General features: G+C 37.5%; 1 protein-coding gene across 2 annotated transcripts in view; it reads right to left on the minus strand.

Moving 5' to 3' along the window:
• Positions 1 to 2,984: 2,984 nt before the first annotated feature.
• Positions 2,985 to 12,036, minus strand: part of LOC116272682 (ankyrin repeat domain-containing protein 31-like) — a 37,613-nt gene continuing 28,561 nt past the window's right edge. Inside the window, exons 8-9 of one of the 2 annotated variants that reach the window (XM_031661448.1) lie at positions 8,397 to 8,468; positions 2,985 to 3,352 (exon numbers count right to left, since the gene is read on the minus strand). In XM_031661448.1, coding sequence (XP_031517308.1) covers positions 3,207 to 3,352; positions 8,397 to 8,468 — 218 coding nt within the window. In that variant the 3' untranslated portion in view covers positions 2,985 to 3,206. The remainder of the gene's footprint in view (positions 3,353 to 8,396; positions 8,469 to 12,036) is intronic. The other variant, XM_031661449.1, reaches the window with a different exon arrangement.

Genomic DNA, 12,036 nt, shown 5'->3' on the forward strand with positions numbered 1-12,036 from the left:
TCAAGAACTTTTACTGAACATATCCCCACCTCCACCCCACACACATAGAAAGAACACACACATAGTACCAATTTCAAATTTGTCAAATGGTACATGTAGGCAAAAGTAGGTCTTTTTCCTTCGTTCTCCAACCCCATAATTTATTTCTCCACAGGTCACTGTTAAGCAGTTTCTTATATATTCTAAAGACGTATCTTAACATTCTATACATTTAAAATAAGAAAATATTCAAAAAGCAAGACCATATCACCACCCACCAAAATCATTGGACTTGCATGAGTGCAATCACACCTCATTTTATTGCACTTTGTAGATATTACATTTGTTTTTTAACAAATTGAAGGTTTGTGGCAACCCTGCATTGAGCAAGTCTATCAGCACCAATTTTTCCAACAGCACACGCTCACTTCGTGTCTGTGTCACATGTGGGTAATTCTCAAAATATTTCAAACCTTTTTGTTATTTTTATATCTGTTATGGTAATCTGTGAGCAGTGATCTTTGATGTTATTATTATAACTGTTTCGTTCCGACAATATTGAAGTTAGGCCAGTTAGTAACCCTATAATGGCCTAAGTATTCAAGTGAAAGAAAGTTGCACACCTCTCACTTTAAATCAGAAGCTAGAAATGATTAAGCTTACTGAAGAAGGCATATTGCAAGCCGGGACATGCCTAAAGCTAGGTCTCTTGCATCAAACTGTTAGGTAAGTTGTGAATGCAAAGGAAGAGTTCTTGAAGGAAATAAAAAGTGTTACTTCAGTGAACACACAAATGATAAGAAAGCAAAGCAACCTTATTGCTGAGATAGAGAAAGTTTGAGTTGTCTGGATAGAAGATCAAACTGGTCACAATATTCCTTTAAGCCAAAACCTAATCCAGAGCAAGGTCTTAACTCTAATTCTATGAAGACTGAGAGAGGTGAGGAAGCTGCAGAAGAAAAGTTTGAAGCTAGTAGAGGGTGGTTCACGAAGTTTAAAGAAAGAAGCTGTCTATACAACACAAATGCAAGGTGAAGCAGCACATGCTGATGTAGATGTTGCAGTAAATCATCCACAAGACCGGCTAGATTATTGATGAAGGTGGCTACGCTAAACAGATTTTCATTATAGATTAATCAGCCTTCTATTGGAAGAAGATGCCACGTAGGACTGTTAGAGCTAAAGAGGAGAAGTCAATGCCTGGCTTCAAAGCTTCAAAAGACAGGTTGACTCTTGTTAGGGACTAATGCAACTGGTGACTTTAGGTTGAAACCAATTCTCACATACCATTCTGAAAATCCTAGAACCCTATGCGAAATCTACTCTGCCTGTGCTCTGGAATTGGAACAATAAAGCTTGGATGACAGCACATTTGTTTGTTTACTGAATATTTAAAGCCCACTGTTGAGACCTACAGCTCAGAATAAAAGATTTCTTTCAAAATGTTACTGGAGTACTTTTGACTTTCAAGTCTTATTAAGAAATATATTTTGTAAGGCTATAGCTGCCATGGATAGTGATTCCTCTGATGGATCTCGACATAGTAAACTTAAAACCTTCTGGAAAGAATTCACCATTCTAGATGCCATTAAGAACATCTGTGATTCATGGGCGATCAAAACATCAACCTTAACAGGAGTTTGGAGGAAGATGATTCCAATCCTCATGGATGATTTTGAGGGGTTTAAGACTTTAGTATAGGAAGCAACTGCAAATGTGGTGGAAATAGCGAGACAACTAGAATTAGAAGTGGAGCCTAAAGATGTGACTGAATTGTTTAAATCTCATGATCAAATTTGAATGGATAAGGAGTTGCTTCTTATGAATGAGCAAAGAAAGTGGTTTCTTGAGACAAAATCTACTCCTGGTGTGGTGATGTGAACGTTGTTAAAATGACAACAAAGGATTTAAAGTATTCTATAAACTTAGTTGACAAAGCAGCAGCAGGGTGTAAAAGGATTGACTCCAATTTTCAAAGAAGTTTTACTGTGGGTAAAATGCTATTGAAAAGCAATGCATGCTGCAGATAAATCTTTCATGAAAGAAAAAGTCTATTGATGTGGCAAATTTCATTGTTGTCTTATTTTAAGAAATTGCCACAGCTACCTCAAACTTCAGCAACCACCACCATGATTGGGCAGTAGCCATCAACATCAAGGCAAGACCCTCTACTATCAAAAAGATTACAACCTGCTGAAGGCTCAGATGCTCATATTTTTTAGCAATAAAGTATTCTCAAACTAAGGTACATACATTGATTGTTTTAAGATATGCCTTTACACACTTAATAGACTACAGTATAGTGTAAACGTAACTTTTATAGAAACTGGGAAAAAAATCATGTGACTCACTTTAGTTGACATTCGCTTTACTGCAGTAGTCTGGAAGTAAACCTGCAATATCTCTGAGGTATGCCTGTTATGTTTATTGCAATTTTGACTTCTATACCCAAAAGAAAGAGAAGGGATAAATAAGGCCATGGAGCCAAAAGCTTATTTGGGAACCTGGGGTAATGAAGGACAAGGAAAGAGTAACTTGGCTATCAAAGAATTAAGAGTGACCCTTGAGAAAACTGAAAAATCTCTTAAATATATCTCTTTCTTTAAAAAAAGTCTTCATGATAATGTAGCAAAAGTCAAAGGTGAAGTATGTTCTATTCTAAATGATCAGACTCCAAATCAACACTTGATTCATTCTTTGTTCCAATACTTAACCACAGCTACAATACTATCTACACTAAATTTTATGAAACTTAAACCTCCTTCATAATTTTACATTTTGATTTTGAGAAAAACTTCCAAGGAAATGTGAAAGGTATTAGGACTTTAAGTTCTTAAGGGATTCATTTAAGCTGGGTCTTTATAGGACCAATTATCCATGGATTACTCTTACTTGTATCCTCATTTCCTTAGGCATCAATTGTTTTTTATACAAAGGTAGAGGTGTTGATTGAAAAGTTAGTTTTAAGTTTATGTTAGTAAAAAGAAAGCCAGAGAGCCAATTAATATGGTCTAGTTCAAACATGCCTTTATTTCAATGGCAAAAAAGCATTAATCTTATATAATTGTTGAACAGTTACATATGTCTTAAGAATAGTAAGCATACATCTTAAATAGCAACTCATAAAGTGTATGTTAAAATAGGCCCACTAGATTATACAAGATGAAATATAAATGTTTGTTGACAATTGGAACAAATACCTAATAAAATATTAAGAAACCAAGGTTTTAGAGTGTTAGTTCCTCACATCCCACATAAAACTTCCAATGCTGATCCATTACGTGGCATGGGAGAAATTCTTGATCACTGATTAATAGTATTTCATTTATTTGTAGATAACGTGGGATGCTTTGCATCGGCTCTCTGGAAGTTCCTGTTTAAAGAAGTATCAACAAATTAAAAACTGCCCTCTGAAATTTAAGATTTAAATTTTGCTATTACAAATCCCAGAATCCAATCAAGTCTAGGTGAGAGCACACATAGCAGGTTTTCTGATCAGGACCTTTTCCCTCAACCTATTTTCTGTACTCAAGACAAAGCTATGAACCAGTGTTGGCTGATCTTGGGAAAGAGGGGCCTGTTTGAAGTCTAAAACATCAGCAGAAAAAGGATGGTGGAAGTTTCTGAAGATAGTTGTACAAACTCCTCTGTGCCTCAATTTCCAATAAATGGAGAATAAAACAGTTGTATTAAGTGAGATTTTGCATGTGAAATTCTTAGCATACTGCCGGGCAAACAGCAAATAATAAATACTAGATGCTGTTATTATTTAGTACTAAAAAGAGTATTAGGCTGCAAGATTTCTAGTCCTGCCTCTGCCACAAACTTGGTGCGTGATCTCAAGCAAGTCATATGGCTTTTCCAGACTTCCATCTCTGAGATGTGAGAGGAGTGATGATGAAGAGAGTTCCTTTTGGCTCTGCCAGTCTAATGGGCCAACGGTCCTAAAACTGGTTTCTTCAAGCTCCCTGACAGTCTGAGAGATTTTTTTCTCTGAAATTGGCTATATGAGCTGTACATCATTCAGTAAGTTGAATCTTATTCCACAGATAGCAACAATATGAGCGTGACCTCTGTATGGCCAACCCTTTCTTCATACTTGGCTCACGTGCTTCTGGTAGAGTTGTTTTCAGCCTCCTGATTTGCTTAGATCTACACCAATGAGTGAACAGGTATAGATTCAGGGGTCAGAACATACCCCATTCAGAGGGAAGTGACATGCAATGAGATTTTTTTTTTTTTTTTTTTTTTTGAGATGGAGTCTCACTCTGTCGCCCAGGCTGGAGTGCAATGGCACGATCTTGGCTCAGTGCAACCTCCGCTTCCCAGGTTCAAGCGATTCTCCTGCCTCAGCCTCCCAAGTAGTTGGAATTACAGGTGCCCACCACCACACCCAGCTAATTTTTGTATTTTTAGTAGAGACAGGGTTTCGCCATGTTGCTCAGGCTGGTCTTGAACTCCTGACCTCAGGTGATCCACCCGCCTTGGCCTCCCAAAGTGCAATGAGATTTTTATTGGGTATTTTGGCAAAGAGTCACATACAGAGTCTTTTTTCTTAGACTTGAACTTGGAAGAACGTAGCCCTGGGATGATGAGAAGAAAGGCTATTAGGATAGAGCCAAAATGAGGAAATGGAGCTCAGAAATGGAAAGCAAGAGAAACTAGTGCTTTGTCAAACATGCTCTTTGAACCCTGAATGAAACCTGAAGATCTGTTCCTGGTCTTTCATGTACATGAGTCAATAAAATTCCTTTTTGAGGGGTTTAAACCAGTCTGATTTGGGTTTTAAATCATCACTTATAATCCAAAGAATTTAAACTTTTTTACACATGTTCCATATGTAAACATAGTAATTCCCTTATTAGGAGCTTTGTTTTATAGACTTCCTGAAACAAGGTATCTCATAGAAGTTAGGGAACATTTTTTTTCTTAGGAAAAACCCATGGAAGTAAATCTTTACATATTAATTTAAATTCTTTTCATCAAATTTAGCCTAGTTTAATCATTTAAACACTATTATTTAACACTTGTCTTTTCCTCTATAAGATGCTGTCCCCCCACTTTAGTTATGATTTGAAAAACTTAATGCATCTACCATAATTTGTTTATAATTCATAATTCATTTCTCACTTTTCACTATTCAGGCATGTGCCAATACTTCTATAGAATTGATACTCAGAAGCAGAATTACTGAGTTGAGGGGTCTGTAAACATTTTACATTTTAAGAGGTTCTGCCAGAGTGCCCTCTGAAGTGCATCCTTTTATACTACCACCAACAGTATCATGAGACTACATGTGACAATACCTGTTCTTTTCTTCCACATCTTTGCCAATACTGAATGTTATCAGTCTTTTTATAAAAGTTTTGCCACTCTGATGGTAGAAAAATTTGTCTACTATTTTCATGGGCATCTTCCTGATTAGTATTTAGCATAAGCATCTTTCATATACTTAGCATCCATTAAAGCTTCTAGGACTAGGAAAGTGTCTATTAAAATTTTTGTCTGGGGCTGGGCATGGTGGCTCATGCCTGTAATCCCAGTACTTTGGAGATGGGTGGATCACCTGAGGTCAGGAGTTCAAGACCAACTTGGGCAATATAGCAAGACCTTGTCTCTATAAAACAAAATTTGTCTGCATTGATGTGGTCAAATGTTAATCAGAGCATGGAGCTAATTAGGTCAGGAATTTAATATCTGTATGTATCAAAATTCTGTTCCAAAACTATTCCCTAGTTCACTGGGCACCTTCAGTGGAGCGTAAATGTTTCCTTAAATCTAGTGTTCCAAGTAAAATACAGTTAAAAGCTCATGTTTTGGTAACAGCTCTGAAGTATCTATATACTTAAATATTTAACTCAGCCACTGCTTTAGAGAACCACTCCTTACAGTTCTTATTCTATGAAGACTAAAATGAAGTTTTGAGGTAACTCATGTTTATAACTTTTCAACACATTAAATATTTTAATAATATTAAATATTTAATATTTAATAATTTAAATATTTAATAATATTTAATATTAAAACATACATCATTATTTAGCAATACATTGAAATAACTGCTGGAAGTAGCTGCAATACTTCTTATTATCCCTTTCCACAATGTTATATGAAACTGCCAGCAAAATCAACAAGATCGTAATGCCTAATTCAAGCACAGTCTAACTGACATCTGAGAAAAACTGTTCTTTTTTTTTTTTGAGGTGGAGTCTCGGTCTTGTCACCCAGCCTGGAGTAAAATAGCGCGATCTCAACTTACTGCAACCTCCGCCTCCCAGGTTCAAGCAATGCTCTTGCCTCAGCCTCCCAAGTAGCTGGGATTACAGGCGCCCACCACCATGCCTGGTCAATTTTTTTGTAATTTTAGTGGAGACGGGGTTTCACCATGTTGGCCAGGCTGGTCTTGAACTCCCGATCTCAGGTGATCTGCCCACCTCGGCCTCCCGAAGTTCTGGGATTACAGGTATGAGCCACCACCGAACAGTCGAAAAACTGCTCTTAATAAAGCACAGCAGAGATGATTAGGGGTAGGGCAAGAATCTTTTGACACCATGGCACTGGCAGTTCCTAGACATGGTGCCAAAGGTGCAGAGCAGGGAGGCCTCTAGCTGAGAGGGTACACACAAAGCCCCATCACTTTACATTTGTGCTCTCTTATAGTCTTTACTCCTTCATAGCCAGTGTGACTCCAACCACATTATCCTGTTGTGAATCCACTGTGTGAATTTCCAGTGTAAAGTTTCCTGCAATGTGCCAGATTACCCAATACAATTTACTATGTCTAAATTGACATTAACTATTATTTTATAGCTTCCTAAAAAGGACTTTTAGCAGAGGCTGTTAGTTGCCTCCATTTTTGCCTTTTTGTTTTTCTCCCATTAACAGAATCACAGGCAATGTGTCACACAGAAAAACTGTATTTTTCAGCCTTCTTTGCAGTTAGGTGTGGCATATGACTAAACTCTGGCTAAAGAGATATAAATCAAAGTGTTGTGTTTGACTTCAGGGAAGGTTCCTTAAGGGGACAGACAGCTAGGAAGCCCTTTTTTTGCCTCTCTACTTTCCTTCTTTCTAATGCCTAGAATGCAGATGTGATGGCTAGAGATTCATAACTATTTTGGACCATGAGTTTACTTCAGGATGTAAACCAGTACAAAGAAAGACAGAGTAGAAAGACTTGGTGACTCTGTGGTGCTGCTGTGCCTCATCTGGAATGCTACGATCCAGACTTCTTAATGAAAGACTAAATCTTTGTGTGTTGAAACCACTGCTATTTGGGGTTTTCTGTTGCATGCAGCCAAACCTAATCCTACATCATACAGAACTTTTGAACTCTAAGAAGTAGATGAAATATTTCTGCAAAGACCACTAGGTCTGCCTTGGGGCTTTCTCTTTGTAGGCACAGAGAGATCATGAATATTTAAGCACGCAGAGGATCATGATGTGAAAAAATACAAACTCCACAAAATATGCCAATTTTGGTATCATTTTTACTATACTAACTATATTACCAAACTTCTAATACACAAGGGCAGATGAATAGATGGCTGGAAAGATGAATACACACAGAAAAATCCATACTGTAAGGTATTGGTATTAGGACGTCAGAGTGTAAGACCTGATAGGTAAATGCAGCCATCTTTATGATAATTCCTATTGTTCCATAGTGATTGTTTTAGGGACTTTTCATCTCATTTGATCCTCTTGAGATGATGTAGCCACATGTGAACTTGGGGAAAGTTGGGGAAAATCAGAGCAAGGTGGACTTGCGGGCATACAACCTTAGCATTTCTCTCCAAAAGGTAAGTCTTGCTACAAAAGTTACAGGCCTAGCCAAGTGCAGTGGCTTAAGCCTATAATCCAGGCTTCATGGGAGGCTGAGATGGGAGGATCACATGAGCCCAGGAGTTTGAGGCTGCAGTGAGCTATGATCCTGCCACTGCACTCCAGCTTGGGTGAGAAAGTAAGACTCCACCTCTTAAAAAAAAAAGTCACAGGCCTAAATAAAAGTGCTTGCTTTAAAGGGAGGGCCAGACACTCTTCAAATAAGGTGAGCTTCATCTTATTTTTAATAAGAAATCATCACTATGTTGTTTACATAGAGAAGATTCATCCAAAGATGTTGTTCTGTACTACCATCCAAAGTACAGAACAACAGGCAATGAGCATTTATTGGAAAGCTATGGTGTGCCAGGCATTGAAGAATGTAAGAAGTAAGATTTCATAAAAATTCTGTGAACTCAAAGATCTTCTCAGTCTATCATGAAATAAAGATGATGTAACCAGCAATTATTTATAACATGGAGTGATATGCATAAGATTTGATCATCTATTTGATCTATTTGCACAATATGTAGAATCTCAACACTTAAAAAAGTGAATGGAATTGAACATTTTCTTTTTTTTTTTTTTTTTACCTTGTCCAAATTTTGTTTTCTCAAACATTGATTTGCTTGGTTCCTGTACTGGGTCATCTAAACAAGCAACTTCTGAAAGTGAAACAAATCGTTAGTAATAATTTTGCTGAATTAGGGGACTGCTCTGGTCAAATCAGGATGATGGTCACCCTACCGAAGGGAAATATAAATAGCTCTTTCTTGACATTTTAGGCTAGATGATTTAAAAATAAAATAATAAAATGAAAATAGCTCTTCCTAGTTCCCCTTATTCCCCAAAAACAGTATTCTAAAAAGTATGGTCATTAAAAAGCATAAGAGAACAGATTATGTTTGTGACCTGAGGTAGGGTGATGAAAGCCACACAAAATTATTATTATTTTTTTAGACGTTCTGGTCTCTACAGTGTCAGAGCCATGATTTCCATGATGATATTTTGATATGTAGAAGAGGGAGAAAGATTCTCTCCTGAGTGCTTTTCTTGTAGTAGGGTTAGAGAGTTTTGCATTGTTCTAACTTGCCAGGTCTTTGGGTTTCTGTCAGGTACCACAAAACCAGCTATAGAAGAATTCTAATTAAGGAGATTCAAACAAAACTCCAACAGCAGCCTACAGAATGCCAGCAGGGCCCTGCTTGTAGATTCTTAGGTCCAGACCAAGGTAGCAAGAAGCTGGTTGGCACACTGCTACCTCCATGGTTCTTAAATTAACATTAAAATTTTCTTTTCTTTTCTTTTCTTTTCTTTTCTTTTTTAAGACAGAGTTTTGCTCTTGTCACCCAGGCTGGAGTGCAATGGCACAATAACATAACAATTTTCTGAAATATCTAATGGAAAGAAAAATCAGGATTTGTGAAAAGAAATTAATAACAGGAAATTATTTATATTACAGGCAACAGAAGTAGCAGTTCAGAACCCATTTCTGATTTCATGCTCACTTAACAGGGAGATTGTGTGCCCTCTGAGGAAGAAGATGCCTATCTAGGGTTGGAAACGCCTGCCTAGAACTAGAAAATCTGAGGAGCAGATGACCTTCATGATAGAAGGAAAAACCTACTGCTCTGCTTCGACTCTTAGGTTCGAAACCAGAAGAAAGCATTTGCTTGGTTTTCCTTCTAGTGTGTGTTTAGGGTGGGTGGCAGGGAGGGGGCAGAGAGAGAGAGAGAGAGAGAGAGAAAGAGATGGAGCGACGGGGGCGGAGAGAGAGAGAGGATAGAGTACTTTAGCAATTCCAATTCCACCCTCAGGAATCAAAGCAAAGGGGTGAATATCAAGGACTGTCAAATTATTATCTGCACAAGAGATCAAATACTATTAGTCATCCAGAGTCTATAGTCAGGCTGGCTGTGTAAGAGTCACCTTTAAAAATTCAGGTTACTGGGCCTTACCCCATCATTTGATTAGGTAGATTAGATAGGTAGTCAGGTTAGGAACCAAAGGCCATGAACTACTACAAGAACTCCCTTCAATTTCTTAAGCCCTTTAACTTCCCCAAAGTTATTAATGTTACCTGTTTTAATGTTACTAGTTATGAATGTTACCAGTTATTAATGTCTGTTTCCCAAAAATGATGAAAAACACTTTTGAGGCTATCTTCAGAAAACTGTGGAGAATGCACCCTATTAATGGAGCCAGTTTTTGTGACAGAGGAGGATCCTGAGAAATTAGGGTGCAAAAGTTAGGAAATGAATGTAGTTTGAATTATTGGGGCTTGTTATAGGAAAGGAACAGTCCCAGGGAGGCCCTGGGTAGGGACTTGGTGATAGAAATCCTGTTTGTTTCTTGGCCCTGGTTATCACAGTGTCATCATTTTTTGTTTTGTACCTCCTCTCTTCTGTATTGTCCCCAAATGGTCAAAGACGGGGACACTAGGAAAAAAAAGAGGGGATGCTGTAGCAAAGGAGGGTAATATAACTGTAGTTATGGCTATTTTTCAGAAATGTGTGCTGCCTTTTTCCAGATCATTTCAAAATCTGCTGCTCATTGGTTTTAGTTTTCTCAGGCTAAAGGCTGTTCCATCTGATAAAGGGTATTAGTTTACTCTAATAAGCAAAGATTTATTTTAATGCCTATTTTTAGAAAATAAATAAAACCAAATCATGTCTTCTGAAAGAAAAACAATACTCATTTTTTCCTTTTATATGACACTTAAAAATCTATCCAAAGTAAGTACAGCATAGATTCAGAGAAAGGAATTGTGAGGGATGGAGTCATCTTCTTAAATTCTCCTGGAATTAACTAAGGTTAAAAATGGAGTGCTATAAAACAAACAGAAAACAACAAGTGTTGCAGAGATGCAGAAAAACTGGAACCCTTGTACATTGCTGTTGGGAATGTAAAATGATTCAGCTGCTACAGAAGACAGTTTCGCTGTGCTTCCTATATAGAATTACTATATAATAAATGATGAGTATCCCTAGTCCAAAATGTTTGGGACCAGAAGTATTTTGGATTTTAGATTTTTTCAAATTTTGGAATATTTGCATATACATGAGATATCGTGGGGATTGGCCCAAGTCTAAACATGAAATTCATTTATGTTTCATATACACCTATACACAAATCCTGAAGGTAATTTGATCCAATATTTTTAATAATTTTGTACATGGAACAAAGTTTTGACTGTGACTTGTCATATGAGGTCAGGTGTGGAATTTTCCACTTGTAGTAGCATGTCAGCACTGAAAAAATTTCAGACTCTGAGATTTCAGATTTTGGATTTTTGAATTAAGGATGCTCAACTTGTATAATAATTACACTCCTAAGCACACACCTAAAAGAACTGAAACCAGGTGCCCAAACAAATATACATATGTCTATTCATAGCAGCACTATCTCTAATAGCTAAAAAGGGGAAAGCAGGCCAGGCATGGTGGCTCACACCTGTAATCCCAGCAGTTTGGGAGGCTGAGGTGGGCAGATCACCTAAGGTCATGAGTTCGAGACCAGCCTGGCTAATATGGTGAAACCCCGTTTCTACTAAAAGCACAAAAAATTAGCCGGGCATGGTAGCACGTGCCTATAATCCCAGCTACTTGGGAGGCTGAAGCAGGAGAATCACTTGAACCCAGGAGGCAGAGGTTGCAGTGAGCCGAGATCATGCCATTGCAATCCAGCTTGGGCAACAAGAGCAAAGCCCCGTCTCAAAAAAAGAAAAAAAAAAAGCCTGGGGGTGGGGGAAGCACCCAAATGCCCATCAAAGGATGAGTGGACAAATTATGGTATATCCATATAATGGGATATTATTCAGTCACAAAAAGGAATGAAGTATGGATACATGCTATGATGTAGATGATCCTCAAAAACATTATATTAAGTGAAAGAAGTCAGACAAAAAAGGTCACATATATTGATTTCATTTATATGACATATTCAGAATAAGCAAATTCATACAGACAGAAAGCAGATTGGTCATTTCCAGAAATCGGGAGGAGTAGAGAATGGGAAACAACTGCTGAGAGGGTACAGTGTTTCTTTTTGGGGTGATAAAAGTGTTTTAGAATTATATAGAGGTGGGTGGTTGCATGACATTGTGAATTTACTAAATGCCACTGAACTGTTCACCTTGAAATAGTCAACTATAATAATTGTTAGTTTCACATCAATGAGAAAAAAGACAAAATAAAATGAGTGCTTTCCAGTAGGTTTTGGTGTTTTTATCCC

This window comes from Papio anubis, unplaced genomic scaffold (assembly GCF_008728515.1).
Source record: "Papio anubis isolate 15944 unplaced genomic scaffold, Panubis1.0 scaffold158, whole genome shotgun sequence".
NCBI lineage: Eukaryota > Metazoa > Chordata > Mammalia > Primates > Cercopithecidae > Papio > Papio anubis.